General features: G+C 36.7%; 1 protein-coding gene across 2 annotated transcripts; it reads right to left on the reverse strand.

The window, feature by feature from the left end:
- Nucleotides 1–1,480: 1,480 nt before the first annotated feature.
- On the reverse strand, nt 1,481–15,022 carry scn4bb (sodium channel, voltage-gated, type IV, beta b). 2 transcript variants are annotated; one of them, XM_032577178.1, is made up of 6 exons: nt 14,607–15,022; nt 14,193–14,403; nt 8,885–9,048; nt 8,580–8,799; nt 6,582–6,711; nt 1,481–6,371 (listed from the first exon to the last, which is right to left on the reverse strand). In XM_032577178.1, the coding sequence occupies exons 2-6, from the start codon at nt 14,263–14,265 to the stop codon at nt 6,275–6,277; spliced, it is 684 nt and encodes a 227-aa protein (XP_032433069.1). In that variant the 5' UTR covers nt 14,266–14,403; nt 14,607–15,022; the 3' UTR covers nt 1,481–6,274. The 2 variants fall into 2 exon arrangements, with proteins under 2 accessions (XP_032433069.1, XP_032433068.1); XM_032577177.1 differs by having other exon boundaries at nt 14,193–14,406.
- Nucleotides 15,023–16,206: the final 1,184 nt, after the last annotated feature.

The raw sequence follows: 16,206 nt of genomic DNA on the forward strand, positions 1-16,206 counted from the left end.
AATTAAAGTAGCTAATGTGTATATTAAAACAGTAATGCTCTTCCACTGACAATGTATAGTCTTTGTTGTATTTTATTAATCTCCAAATGGCACAGCAGATAGAAATAACATTAAAACAGTAAAGCTGCTGCACCTTTAGAGAACAAAGTTTCATCTAGCCTACGTGTTGGCACGATGACAATAAAGTTCCACTTGACTTGAAAATATTTTATAGAAATGACAAAACTTTTCCCAAACTGATGGGCTGTAATATTTGCTTCTGTAGAATTAATGGATTTTTTCCTTTTTTTGGCATTATGTTATGATAACACATATAAAACAACAACAACAACAACAAAAAGTCGAAAACAAGTCCTTTTTTATCCTGACTGGTGTCAACAAGTCTGGAATCTAACAGTCTAACTTAGTAAAGTTCTAAAACTGTTTACATTTTTTTTGTCCTTTGCTGCCACCCTTTGGCACATTAACTTTACTGCAGCACTCTGTTGATTTTATAATAAAATATGGTTCATATGTGTGAAATCTGGCTAGACAAAGAAACACTGTATTTGTCTGCTCTGATTATTATTCCAGTTTTCCAGACATCCTGGTCTTTGGCAAACTGTAACCTGGGCTTTATGGATTTCCTAGAGAACAGATATTTAATTCTTGCACACCTCTCATAAAATATAAACTTGTGTAGCCTCTTTCTGATGGTCATGCACTTTCCTACCAGAAGTAGTAAGAGCCTGTTGTAGACTTCTTTTAGAATTTTTCCTTCTGCTCGTACAGTGAAGTTATTTGGACAGCCAGAATTGTGCGTGGTATACATCGCTTTGAATATTTTCAACTTGTGGGCTATTTTCTGTACAGTTGGATGGTTAATTACAAATTTTTCTAACACATTTAAATGCCTTGCCAGACTCATAGGTAGTCACCATAGAATGCCTGCTGACGATGTTGTAATCGTGTGCTCCTAATCTGACACACCCTTTGAGTATTTTTAGCTATTTTAATTCAGAATAAATGCAGGATTCACCTTATTTAAAGTGACTGAAAATCCCTTGTTTTCTGCCGAGGTAAAAGTAGCTTTTCTTCTTTTCTTCAATTTTGATAAACTGTTTAAATTCTTCGAAAGTTTTGGTCTTGTTCTAATTTATACTATCCACAAGTCCACTTTATGTTAGATAAAATAATAGGCGGTGGTTGGCTGTCGTAAAATTTCCCTCTCCCTATAATTATAGGTCCAATTTAAGTTGTAGATATGTGTATTGTAGGATTCACACATTCAGAAATGAATCATTAAAATAAATCAAGCAAATTGATAGGATGGAGAAATGTAGTGTTAAGGTTCTCTCTGTATTGCATAAGTTTACTCTTTGTCTACCTAAGGTTTTTGCATGCTAAAAACATTTACAGCTTAATTTACTTCTTTTGGCCTGAAAGCAGGTAGTGCTAACGATAACAGCGTATCCTTAAATATACAACAGAACAACAGAGATTATATTCAAAACTTTATTAATTTCAAACAGAGCTGATATGCATTTAAGAGATGTTGAAAACAGTAACTTCATCTAAGTGCAGGCCATAGCGTTACAGCTGTATATTTAAATGCAGAGAGCAGTGGGAGAGAAGCAACAGAGTCCACAGGCTTCTCAGTTTCTGTTCCAGTTGAGGGGGTTCTGGATCCCGCCTGCATGTCATCACCACAGCGCACATTCCTAAGGTAACTACTGCTGTATCGAAGCTGTCACAGTAAATCAGAGGTCCTGCTGCTGTCATTTGCATAGAGTTGCATGTAAAGGCCTACAATGCCACATTTGTTTTGACACACTGACGGCTTTAATAAAAGATTGTTAATATTATTGTCATAATGTAATTTAAAAAATTTCTATTTAAAAAAAACAAAACAACTCACAGTAAAAGTTACTTAAAGTTAGCAGAGAAACTTCACCCACTTTAAATTAATTATTATTATTATGAAATCCTATAATTTGGCTAAATCTTTTATAAATGTTTCCAAAGTCACAGAACAACCCAGGCACAGTAAAAACTGGACTTGAAATGTATCAATTTCTCCTACTGATGGGTGAAGTGAATCTGCAGAACAAATCAATCTCTATGTAACTTTTTTTTTTTTTGTAAAAAATGTTTTTACGTTTTGCTTTTTACAGAGAACTGAACAGCTCTATGAACTAGTGAACCAGAACTAAACAATAAAGATCAGTCAGCTTAAAAATAAGAAAAATAAGATAAATAAATAACTAAATAAATAAATAATGTATGATTTGGTTGCCAGCGATGACGGCATCCAGTGGCGGTTAAGATATGGGCCACATGGGCAGTAACCCCGGGCGGAGTTAGACAGTGAGGTGCAGGAGGACCATAACAAATTATGATATGACTTTTTTATCTGTCAGGTGCACCTTGAACTTTTTTTTTCTATTGTTTTTTAAATGTGAGTACACAATAGAGACCAAGTTACCTGCTTTTAGCACTGCCTTTTCCCCCAAACCATAATCTCTGATAATTTTCTGCATTTTGGTTGGTTTTCAGGAGTTATGGTCGCAAATGATGTCAATCAAACTGTGCCAATGCAAGACATCCTCTCATCATTTATTCCTCAGTTAGCTGGAGTTTTTATTTTTAGCTACGCCAAGCGAACAATTTGAAGAAATTTTCTCTTCACAAACTTGCAATGTATTGTTTATCATGGAAGCAGAAAATGTAACATAGCAGCTAACAAACCTGTCGCTAGTCAACAAAGGTTGTTATAGTGGGGGTGGTTGCTTGCCCAGGGCCCCATACATGCAACATCCGCCACTGATGGTCTCACATTTTTGTGCTGTTTGGTTTTGCTTTTTTTGTGTTGCACTTGCATGAACAATGTGAAAGACGAATCCAATCTGGATTACACATACACAAAAATATACATCTTCTTAAAGAGCCCAGAGTACCCCATTAAAATATTGCTTCAAGCTAGTATTTAAAGTTTGAGGCACATGAATTTTTTTTTTTACAAAGCAATGAGGAAACCATCAGAAAATTACACTTCATTTTACAGTAGTCTTATTTAGTTTACATGCACCCGTCTTCCAATTTCTAGAGTTAGTATAAGTATTTTTCAAGCCATTATTCTCTTACTGCTACTTAAAATTGTACTTTGCAAGGTTTTGATCTCACCATAAAGCAAAACTCTGTTGGAAACTTCCCTGTCTCACAAAAGCTGCAACAATGAAACCATCACCTTCCTCTTTTTCTTGTGCAATAGACTTGAACTATGAGCCCTCTGCTCAGCTTACTGTCTGACATTTGCAACATCAATAAACCCAATAACATTTAGTTCATGGGTGCTTTCGTCTTTGTTCTAAATTAGAAATGCATTTTAATAAAATCAGTACAGTACCTGTGTTTTAAAAAAAACAAACAAACACTACCCCTCCCAATATTACACACACAAAAACTGCTGGGTTATTTTTCTACAACCTTAAATGCTGCTGAATTATTGCTGCTTAAACAGAACTTGGGTTATTTTATCCAAAAATTGGGTCAGAAAATTTGACTCAGGGAGGAAGAGCGAAGAAGAAACTAGGAACTCTGACATTCTCCATAGATTTTTTTAGAATAATCTGATTAGAGTTCACTGAACTTCTTCCACAAGATTAAATAGGAATTTGTAAGATGAAAAAAAAGATAATTTAGAACAATGTCTATATCTGTAGTGTAGATTATTGTCTTTAGTTTACAGTAGAGAACACATTCATTCAATAAATATTACATTAGCCTTTTATCTGCTAAGTATTAGCACTAGCTATGTTCAACAACCACACTTTTATCAAACAATCAGTCACAAAGTCAATCTAGACAAGATTTCTTCAACCAATTTTTGGGTAGTGTTGAATAAAGGAGAAGGGCAGAGGGTTTCACATTAAAAACAGGCAAAAAGTTTAAGTTAATTCATACTCAAAAACACATTTTTACTATTTTTTCTCCTTTTTTCCCCTAACAGTGCCAATTTCCTTTCCTACTATGCCAAATACATTATAAATTGAGTGATGAAATTATAACATCTTGGATGATCAAGAGATAATTCCTTTACTGATGACCTGGCACCAATGGTTTTGGTTGGAAAATTTAGGCCCAAGGCAAAAAACTTTTTTGGCTCAATGGCTGGATCAGTCCATATTCAACCCAGGACAGACAGCATAACCTTTATTGAGTTGGCTTTAGCCCAGCAGATTTTACAGTGTAAGGAAGAAGTCTGTTTTCTCTCGAATCTACAGCAACTACTGCTTAGCCCAGTCAGGGTAAGCTTAATGGCATTAGCATAGCATGAAATTGGTTTGCAATTAATTTCAGCCCTGACACTACCAGTGTTAGTATGAGAAGGTGCGTTTCTTAAAGTATATTTATATCTCTTTATATATTATATTTAAGCATTAGATCTAAAATCTGGCCCATGTTGCACATGCTCCTATTGCATTAGGTATTTATTTGAAAAGCAGCATCCTCTGAATGGTATTCATTTATCTAGATATTGTGAGATTGTCTATCATTTTGATGTAAAAGCTTATTGTCTTGTAACAGTTAAGGGTTTAAACACTGTTTTTGCAATATTTAGCTATCCTACTAAATACTAAAGCTTTTATGCTTTAACAGGCACATGTGTTGTTTTCAAGCAAGGAGGAAATATGGCATGAAGAACTAGGCTGAATTCTACAATACGATATTTGCATTAAAACTGGTTAAAGCCCTCTTTCCTTCGCTAAAACTAAGCATATGACTAATTTGTGTAGAAAAATACTGAATATCAACAGAATTATCTGTTTACGCATTATTCTTATGTGAGATTTGGTGTTTATTTTAAGGGGCTTCATTCCATCTGTAATTGTATTAAATTTTCTCAGCCTAAAGCAATTAAATTAACTTTTTTGTTTTGACTTTGGATGAAGAACAGTCAAATATTTTTTTAATGCCTAAAATGGCAGAAGCTACAGCCTGAGTGGATATTTGGTGGAAACAAACAGTGAGCAACTATGCTAAATGCTATACAACTTGATTTTCTTTTTACTTGTGTAGCTACACATTTTCATAACTTGCACCAGTTCTTAGTGACAAAATGAAAACATCATTTGTTTTTGTTGCTATTTGAATAATTTAAAGAAAAAAAGGGGGAATTCATTGTGTAAAACATCTCCAAACTGTTTCTGAATAAAGAGATTGTAGATGCTGGAGGGAAATTCTTACTTCAGTCAAATCTTATTGCACAAGTAAGATATGTTCTTATACCTAAGGAAGAGTAAGGAGCAATTATGTTGTATGTCAACATAATTGCCATACATTATAAGTTAGAGCAATGGCTCTGTGGCAGAAATTTGAACTGAGTAGTAGCACAAAAACAGGTGTATTAATGAGGGCTGCATTCCAAAAACTCAAAAATTTAGTAAATAAAACCCAGATTTTGGATCGGATTGTGTCCATGATACTTCTGTGTAATCAGAGGTATGTGCACAGAGTGCTGTGCCTAATTAAAATTCAGGATGCAAAGGGTGGTGTGCTGGACAGTCCACAGTGCTCAGTAAAAAAAAGAAAAAAATGCTGCTAATAGGCTCATAAAAATACGTATGCTGTTTACTCTTTACACCATGGCTGAAACTGATGTTAGAGATTCGGAAACCTCTAATAATGGTAAGGAAAACAAGCAGATTGTCTGAAAACATTGCATTCTACTCTTAAAACATAAAAAATCTTTGGAAAATAGTTTTTGCAAAGTTGTCATGGTTCCGTGACATTGAAAAGTGTTGAAGGAAATGGAAAATCCTAGAGCGGCCTTCATTTAGTGGAAAAGGGACATTAATACACCTGTGTGCTTGTCCCACGTCAGGCATTTTTAAAATTATGAAATAGGTCTGTTAGATCTGATTTTATTTTTCCTCTACAACTTAATTTCAGGTATACTTTAGAATTACTTGCTGTAATGCTTTGTTGCTTAGCTATTCGTCCTAAATAAGTTAGTTTGAATTAATCACAATTATAACTTAAGCAATGAACAACATAATTGTGTAAAATTTGTATACATTCAATATTTGCCCAATCTTAAGTTGTATATCATTTGCACAGTTACCACTTATAGCACATTTGGTATCATTATGTGCAAATGTATGTTTTCTCATTCAAACCTCATGACCAGAGTTATTAAATTAGACACAATGACCCGTCAACACATTTGCATTTAGAAATCTCAGCAAATATGATCTAAATCTGAGTCATGTTTAAGTTTTACATGGCCCCCGCCTCATTTCTTTTTTGGCGTTGGTTTGGAATCAGCTTTGGATCCTGAGAGGCCGTTCTCAGTGTTGTCGATCCCTGAAGAAGAGACAAGGCACTCCTTACTGCGGGTGGGGAGAAGCGAAAAAGGAGGTCGCGTTAGAGCGGCAGAAGAAATCAAAGCACCTCAAAGACAAACTTGCAGCTTTAAGAAAACAACTACAGCATGTGTACGGCTCAAACTGAAATGCCACCGAGCAGCGGTGGTGGCATGTGATGAAACAATACGAAACATTTGCACTATCATTAGAAAATGCCAGGAACTGAAAACTCACTTTTTCTCCTCGAGTTTGGCAAGAACAAAGAGAGTGAAGTTCTTGAGCAACATAAAGGCCATCAGGAACGCAATGGCTCCACCTACAGCTGAGGCTATAATGATGGTCAGCGTGTTGTCCACCACCCTTACTGCAGATATTGAGCAACAGAGAAAGAAATCATTTAAAAACATTTGAATAGATTATTTATATCTGTGTCATAACAAAGACATACTCAGAAAAATGGAAAGGGATGATTCAATCAGAATATCTTTTTTTATTTACATTCCTTAAAGTCTTAAATTCTTCTTGCTTACCATTTCAATTACATGTGTTACTATTCCCTGTGTAGCATAAACACAACTTATTATGTTCTCCAGCCTGATTCCATTTGTCATCGATGTGGCCCACTTTACTTTATCTCCAGATAATAAATGCATGTTCTGGTTTACTTTTACCTGAGTATGCATAATACTGAAGCATCAACAGAGCCCAGTCGAGATGCTCCATTTCTGTAAATTGGCCAATTTCAGGTTATTTTCTTGTGATAAACTAAATGTAGATAAGACTTAACAGTAACAATCAAGACGAATGGAGCAGCAGGATGGAAAACTAAAACTAAAACTGATAGATCTCGTAATATGTGGGTAAATTAGGCAGTAGTTAAAATGAATTACCAGCCAGGAGATTTACATAAATAAAAGTTACACCTATATATTATTTAGTATCAATACAAAAACTCTGACAAACAGAAGGCAGTCGAGACGCCCAGGGTAACTTTGGGAGAGCTGCAGAGATCCACAGCTTAGATGATACAATCCATGAACAGGATACTAATATGCATTTTAAGCAAGAGTAACAAGAAGAAAAAAAAAAAAGATGTGAAAGAAATCCTGTTTTAATTTCACCACAAGCCATTTAGAGCAGTCGTCCCCAACCGGTACCGGGCAGCACAATAAATAATTAAATATTTCCGTTTTATGCATTGAGTCTGGAGGATCTTTTATTTTGAGAATCCTTTAACCGGATTCTCTCGGTTACGTCTTGCGCGCCAACGTTGATCCCACAAGCAGCAAAATGAGTAAGAAACAGATCAGATGTCTTTGGAAAGTTTCTTTGCGAGGGGAAAAGAGAAGAGACATGAGAATGGATTTATCCCGGTAGGTGATTCCCACATTCCAAGCTCTGCATGATATGGTGACCGGATGTTAATGAGGCAACGAAGCTTCAAACTGCTTCGCTAGAGACCAAGCACCCTGTGCATAAGCAACACTTCCGGTGTCATTGTCTCCCATCACTCCCAGTTGGGACCGTCTTCTAGCAGAGAAACAAGCGCATTGATTTGTTGTTATCGTGAGATAAAATTTTCATGAAAGTAAAATATTCGTTTTTGTGGCGCATCTGTATCTTATTTTGAAGGGATATGTTAACGTTACCATAGCGACCAGAGTCAGAGAGCGTTAGAGCAGCGGTCGAGACGAGATGAGCTTGTGAGTCTTAAGTCTGGTTCACACGGCACTTTTTAAGAATTGTCGGCTAATTTAGAGAACAGCAAACATACGGAAGAAGAAGCTGGTCTGGTATAAATATGGCCTGTGTTTGGATATTTTAACTGTAGACTGTGTATTTTCTTATAGCCTGTGCATGTAATCGTTAATTACCAGGTAAAATATAGCAGAGTGTCTGCCATACATCAACAATGTGGTGCAACCTGGAGCCTTGCTCCAACTACAGGAATGTTAAGGTCAAGTTGAGGAAGGACGATAGGGGAGAGTGGATATTTTAACTTTAGAAGAATCATAGAAAATATGAATCATATGACAAAACATTTGAAGAGTTAGCCATCCTGCAAAGAAGAGAGCCTCACTGCATTTAGGTTAAAAATTTATGTTTTTTCTTTTCAAAGTTTCTATGAAATACATTGAAGTCTGTAGCAAAATGTACAAAAAAAAAAAAAGTTTGGCAAGTATGAAACTTTTCTAAATCACTATATACCAGCAAGAAATGTTGAAGTCTTACATTCATTCACAACAATAAGGTGGAAAACTGTACTGTGGTTCTTGTTCTTCTCTTTGGGATTGCGCCCAAAACACGTGTACAGGCCTCCGTCCTCGAAGGTGATGTTCCATATCAAGATGGAGATGTTGTTTTTGTGGTTCTTTCCAATAAACTCCACTCTCTCTCTGAATATTTTCACATCAGGTTCCACGTCCTCTGTTGGTATCACAGCTTCGCACACCTGATGGAATCAGCAAGCCGTCAATCAAGCAACAAACTCAACCGTCGAGTTAGCAGACGCTCAATGGAAATAAGAAGGATTTTACCTTTTGCATTGTGCCATTATCATTGTATTGCCAGTTAAAATACAGGTCTTTGATGCCAATGCAGCTGGCATATGTGCAAGGCAACATGACCGTGCTGCCGTTCACTGCTTCCAGGAAGGGAACTTTTCCCACTGACATCTCCAGGCCCCGAGCAGACCAAACACCTGGGACAGCAAAGAGATATTGGTGAGATAACATGACAAAACATGTAAGGTGTTTGGTCTTCAGCAGCAACACTGTCTGCGACCTTCAGAAAAAAAACACGCTGACTTTTGTTTGTGCCTACTTATTTATTTATTTTTTTAAACCGAACCAGTTTTCTGGATGTCTTTGTTTAAATTTATTTTAAATTCAGTGAGCCATTTTGATCAAAATAATCTAGAAGTTTGAGCCACATTGTCACCATATTTCTAGGGCTCATATAAAGAGACAAAAGTATAAGCATGTGAGGACTGCAGCAACACTTAAGGAATTAAAATAGCAAATTTAAAGACAGACTAAAACATTTTGACTTTGTCAGTTAATAAAGCTGGTTTCTCAGCACAGCAAGAACTGATAACCTCACTATAAAAAACAATATGCAGCATTCTTTTTAACTAAAGAATCTAAATGTAAATCTTGGTTTTTGTGCTTTGTTTTGCTACAAACAACAAATTGTAGCAATTTCATAGTTCTCTAAGCCTATGCAAGAAATAAGTCAATATTGGTTTAATAGTGCTTGCTGTGGGTTCATGATGGTGTTTCAAGTGTTATTGGGCGTTCTTTTTGCTGGAAATATTGATTCCCCTGGCAGCTAGTTGCTGTAGGACAAATCTAAAAACAAAAATCACAAGAGGTACGGAGTGTCCAACCCATAAAACCGAAAAGTTGCATTGTTACACTTGTACCACTATTTATAACTTTTACAACATCTTAAAGTGTGTCCTTTTAGTCAATGTTTGGACATGCTTTTGATTAAGCTTGTTTGTCCTCTGACAAACTGCTGAAGGGAAGTTATTTTATAATCAAATGCAAAGTCTGTGTCTGATATTATTGTTAGGATTCATTCAGATTTTATTCTCAAACTACTTTCATTACAATTCATGTCTGTGAAAGACATACTAGTGATGAAACATTTGATTTACAGAACTCTCTATAGCATTCTCCTACTTTAACATCTCCTATTCACATTCATGAACTTGAAGCCTCAGTAACAGGACACCAGCATGTCCTTGCTGTGACATTACTGTCAATAAAGGATTCAGTCTGCTTGTGCTTGAAAGGTGTAACTCTACACTAGACATCATCAGGGTCAGGCAGCTCCAGGAAGTAGCAGTGATTTACTGCTGCCTTCATGAAAGTAAAACAAATAATAATAAAGAAAAAGAAAACAGAAAAAAAGTGATGTGAAGAGCAAGTTGTTTTTATTTTTTTTCATATTAACATGGGTTCCACTTTAACATTTAGTTCCCAGCTTTGAGTACGCAGCAGTGGGATCACAGACTGAACGTCTGAACCAAGGAGCAGCCACAACATCCCCTGCACTGTTTCCAGCGATCCTGAGATTCTGCCCTGTGTTTCGTGTTCCCGGGTTACACAAACAGCACGGTCAAGGTCAGCGCCAGCCAAACACCACTGCAGCATACAGGAAAAGTACAGCTAAGGCAGCCAAAGGAAGTGGCTGGGAAGAACATCTTGTTATCGGTTATTTTATTTAAATACACCTGTGAAATCTTTTTTTTTTTTTTTTTCAGTTATCTGTGTGACACATTAGTTTCAGTATTTTTGTCCACCATAAGCTTCGAAGTTTATAATACTGCCAATATTTAGGCAGGTAGCAAAAAGAAAATCAGCAACATACTTCCTCTCTTTTTTTGGGTCAGACTGCTCCTGTAACTAAAGTCATAGAACAAAAAAGAAAACTCTGGATGAATAGAAGAAAGGTTATGCTGTAGGAAGACATTTTTGCTGCTGCAGTAACAGTTTCTACTCCTACACCAGCCTCTCTGCACTTCTTGGACTCTGAATTAACCAGGCCTTTTAAAATCAGCAGACTGCTGAGCTAGCATGCGCTCATGCTGCGCAAAATCATTTCATCTTTCACGTAGACACACTGGTTGTTCTGAAATACAAACTAATGAAGTTGTTAGGATCCTGCAATGTTTCGAGTTTTGGTTATTTGGTTCTAGTTTCATTATTATTCTCTGTTCCTCAGCCTCTTTATTTGATTGGATCTGTTTTATCTCAGTTCAGTTCATCCTCACAATATTTAAATCTTTCTCCTGCTGATGATCCTTGCTAGTTCCTCCTGTCAAATCTTGTCTAGTTATCTCCCTGCTTGCTTTTTGTTCCTGGTTCCTGTTTTTGTTCTGCTCTGGCTCCCTGTGCTTTTTGTAAGTTTTCAGTTTTATTATTAAAACATTCAATCCATGCTCCCAGCTCCTGTCTGCATTTTGGTCCATCCACAAACTCACAATTCGTGACAGAAGTGGTGTTAGCCATGAAAGATCTTGCCAAATGAGGCTCCTGCCACACTATTCAGACATGCCAAATGGAAGAGACAAATTTTATTTCCTGCTTTATCATTTATCTGTGATGTGATGTTGTTTTGAAGCATTTTGGTCAGCGGAGGTTGTTGTAAATGTGCTATATAAATAAACTTTGACTTTGTCTTTGGCTGATAATAAAGAAAACTGCTTGATTTGCTTCCTGATAATCCTCAGGCAGCAAGCTGGTTCTTTAAAGTCAATGCTTTCTCCTATAAATAATTAAATCTCACTCACACCACTTTTTTCAGGTTTCCAGACATCGTCTTTTTTTTTTCCATCTTTGTCTTTTTAAATATAACAATACCAGCAAAAAAACCCAAAAAGTGCTGCCCTAGTTTCTGGCCTACATGACGAATATACTCCTTTTTAAAAATTCACTGGTAAATTAGGAGAAAATCAGGTTGCAAAAGCAAAAGTACAGCTTTTATTTTCCTTTAGATAAAAGGTAATAAAAAAAGCTTCACATTTAACAACACAGAATCCTGTAAAAGAAACTTCTTTTTCTGTTTCGTCACATCTAAATGTTTTTAATAATAAAAAAAACCCCATTAATATCAGGCAAAGATTACTCTGATACAAATAGCAGTTCTCAAATAATCTTAGAATATTTCAGCTGTGAAGGGGAAAACATTTTGGTTCAACTTAACCAGCCACACAAAGTCACTAATATTAGATAATTACCCAGCCAGAACCAGTCTAACAACATGAAGTAAGCGTTAAGATATCAAAAAGCAACATGACATGCCACAAACCAAAGACATACAAAAGCACATATAAAAAAAAGTTAATAGTTACAAACACAAGGTTTCCCCCAGAAAACTTGCTAAGCCTGGTGGTCGGTGCTAGGGCAGTCATTCATCCAGCGGCCCGTCGTGTTTTTGAGTTAAAAATGTTTGAAGGTGACAAGAAATTTTAAAGTATCACTTGATAATTATGTGTTATTCAAAGATTGGAAGATTAATACCTGAACACCAACTATAATGTCCTAAAATGTGCAAACATTTAAAAAAGACTTAAATAAATAAGCAATTCTTAGCCTGGTTCGGGGCACAAGTAAAGCCTGGTGGCCCGCCAGGCTTATAATACACTGGGGGAAACCCTGAAACATATTTCTACGCCTGTGGCACTTCAGTATAACAAAGTAAGACTTATTATCCACAAACATGGAACAACTGTGATCATCAGGTCTACCTGCCTCAGTTAATGTAATTTCTCCTGATTCAACAATAAGGATTAAAAATAATCGGGCAAAGATGGCGTCCAGGAAAAATCAACGCTGACCTGTGAGAAAACACATGGCTGCCTCACACTAATCCAAAACATCTTGAAATATTTTTATAAATATTCTGTAGAGTAATGAGAACAATTGGTATGCTGGTTTCACAAAAAAAACACAACAGTTTAGCAATTCAGAGAAAATCATCCTATATGAATATCGCCCTGGTTGAAAACAGTGATAGTGTGATCGTCTGGGCTCCTTTACTGCTTCAGTATGGTTCTGGAGTGGCCTAATGAAAGTTTGTACTGAAATCTAATTAAAATGCTGTGACATAAAGTTAAAAAAACATAGTCTGTGCTCTAAAACCTCTAGAGTGGTTGAATATTTTTAAATTTAAAAGAAAATTTGGCCAAAAAACCCATTGCCATTTATCACAAACACTTGTCATCCTTGGTGACAAAAATCAACAATTGGCATTGGGGAGTAATTACTTTTACACATAGGATCAGATAGGTCTCCTGTATCCACTAGGTTTATATTTATATATAACACAATGAATATCCAAATAAAGATCTAACTTTGTTGTGCTGCTTATCCACCTGCATGTGTTAAATTCTGGTGCACAGTTTTGTTGTTGTTGTTGTTGCAGGTGGCCTGTAAAAAAAATAACTCCTTTTTGTTGTTATATAATAAAGTAACAAAAAATCCCTTACTCATCTCTAATTAAATTTACTGAACTGAAAAGACCGGACAACATAATTACAGGCTGTTTTATTTATTGCTGCAGTTCAGGAGGCTTAGAGACATGATTTTCAAGATAATGTGTGCAAAGGTGGGTCAGGTAAGCTGCCCGTTAGCATTTTTTTAAAATGACCTGATTAAAAAATATATATTCATCTCCAGACTATAACACAACTGTAAGGCAGACATGTATGGGAAAGCATCTGACCTATATGCGAAATTCCCTGCAACAACACGACAGCAACATCCTCTGCTGCAAAAATCAGAACAAACTGTAAGAGAGCAGGCCAGGAGTGCATGATACAGCCTTCCTATATATCACCTTACTTAACTGAGATTGCCTTCTTTTTATACAGAGTCACAAACTAAGCCAGTAGGAATTGAATTTAATCTAATATACCAGAGGCAACGTTTAAAGCATAAATGCTGATTTAATTTTAAACTGAAGATTTTGTTTCTTGTTTGTTTTTGTAAAATGTTCGGGTTATTTCCTCTTTAGTTATTCATCCTTTGGAGATTTTTCTGTCATGGAAGAATTTGATGCAGCAGCATGTCTCGTGAAAATGCCTGTAGGTAATGTATAAAAGACCACAAGTAGCTTTAATGCCTAATTATTAACACTATAACATTGTGTCTTGAATGACAAGTTGAGGCAAGAACTCTAAAGCATTAGGAGATTCCTTGAAAAGCAAAATTAGATAAAAACATATGTAAATAAATATATGTTTATATATGCTTATATAAATATAAGCATATATTTATTTTATGTATATTTAAATCAGATAGAAAGAGAAGTCAAGAGATTAAAGGCTGACTTTACCAAGCAGCAGAGTGAAGACTGCATATTGAGAGCCCAGCTTGGAGCGTTCGACCCCAGTCCACCGAACTTCCATGGCAGCTGGCCCCAGCTCACTTTGATACTGTTTTCCAGATGTGTAGGATCAATTTTGGAGGCTGGAATCCCCCCCAAAAAGTGTTGCTATCGTCTTGAAGTCTCTTGGAAACCTTCAAATGCACTCATGTGGAAAACGCTGCTGCAGTTTAGACAGAGGGCAGCAGAGAAAGAAGAGAAATGGGTGAGGAGAGGTGGAAGAAATTAAAAAGATTTGTCAGTGCACTGTCAAAACTTCTTCTGCATCACAAAAAAAAAAAAAGCAAAACACTAATCAATGAATTAAAAGCTACTTTTGTAAAAAAAACTAAAAGCACATACAGTACAGTTCTTTTTGCCTACCTGCTCCTGTGGCCCGGCGGCTGGCTTCACAGCTGAGTCAGTGTGGGACGGGACGGAAGCAGAGCGGCAAACTCTCACTGCGCAGAGTCAGGGTTCACACAAGGAGAATCTGCCAGCCAGCACTTTCACTGCAGAGAAAGCCACATTGCAGCGCTAGCCAGGAGGAGAGACAACCGGCTGGGAGACGGAGAGGGAGACGAGCAGGAAGGCAAACAGCAACGCAGACACACAGAGGGAACACAGTGTTTCAGCCCCACTCAGCAGAACCCCAGCAAGCTGAATTCTTCCCAGGGTCGTCCCTCCAGATGTTTCACAACTTGTCTTTCTTTTTTTTTTTTTGCTTGTCATCTCTTGCTGGCTGCATGCCAGACCTCCTCACTTCTATTTGCCCCACTTGGTCACCTGCCTCCACATTCGTCTCATAGTTTGTTCCTCCCTCCCCATACTGCTCCCACCCACTGCCTCCAAACCCTCCTCCCCATTGTTAGGTTTGGGGTGTGTGGGGGTGTGTGTGCGTGTGTGGGTGTGTGTGTACAGACTCAGGCACCCTTGGCTGAGCGTTCTGAAGATCAGAGGAAAGTTCTGCAGTGCTGGCTGAGGAGGAGGGTGTGTGATATTGCTTCAGGGCCTGGGCTGGGACGCACCGCCATTCATAAATATGGCGGCTTTCATTCTTATTTTAGCTGGAGAGAATTACAGCAAAAGAGTAAAAACAGTAGATACTTAGTTTTCCCCTTGCATGATGCAGACTTTCTTTTGAGAACACTTTTATTTGTCTGCAGCTTGTTACATTTTATAAATGATAAAAAGTATTTTTTGAGTCATTGGTATCAGTTAATTATGCCAGGACAGCTCCTTTTCCAATTTGGTAAATCCACCATTCTTTCAGTTAACAACGTCTGAATATTGATAGAATACTGATTTACTGATCAATTCAAAGATAGGATTCTGTGAAAGTAAACATTGGGAAACGTTTCAATTGGAAATATGGGCATGATTTTGGCTTTTATTTTAGTCGAGGGATGGCCTTTACTGAGAAAAGTTATGGATTTGTTTGCAACTTAGTCTAAACCTACTTCACATTTATAGAGTACCTACAAAATTGTCAGTGCTTTGCAAAAGCTTCAATATTTTTTTTTCTTTGCAATTTTTGGTTGACGTATTTTTTTTTGCATTCAGCATAAATAAAAATCTTTAAAAGATTGTATACAAATCTTTTGACAAGGCTATCCATATAATCTAAAAGAAAAAAAGAGATGAGGAGCAGATTATAAATTTTTTCATTCCACAGCTAGGACAAAAGTCACATGGTTTCTCCTGGATTCGAGGTTTCTCTGCCAGTCTGAGTCTCTTCTCTAACAGCTTACAGTAAACTTTTCCAGGAAGGCTGAGAAATGTGACACCCATACATAGCTTGAGATGATGAGATGATCCCCATTTCCAGTTTCTGAGTCACTGAACAGTTTTCAAGGAATCAAACAAAAATCTCTCTAAAATGGCCTCTTAAAATTCCTGAGTTGTCATTTCCAAAAATTTACAACATTCTTTGGTAATGTGGGACTTAAAGCTGCAGTAGGCAACTTTTTTTTGGTGAATGTTT

Source organism: Xiphophorus hellerii, chromosome 11 (assembly GCF_003331165.1).
Source record: "Xiphophorus hellerii strain 12219 chromosome 11, Xiphophorus_hellerii-4.1, whole genome shotgun sequence".
In the NCBI taxonomy this organism is placed as follows: Eukaryota; Metazoa; Chordata; class Actinopteri; order Cyprinodontiformes; family Poeciliidae; genus Xiphophorus; species Xiphophorus hellerii.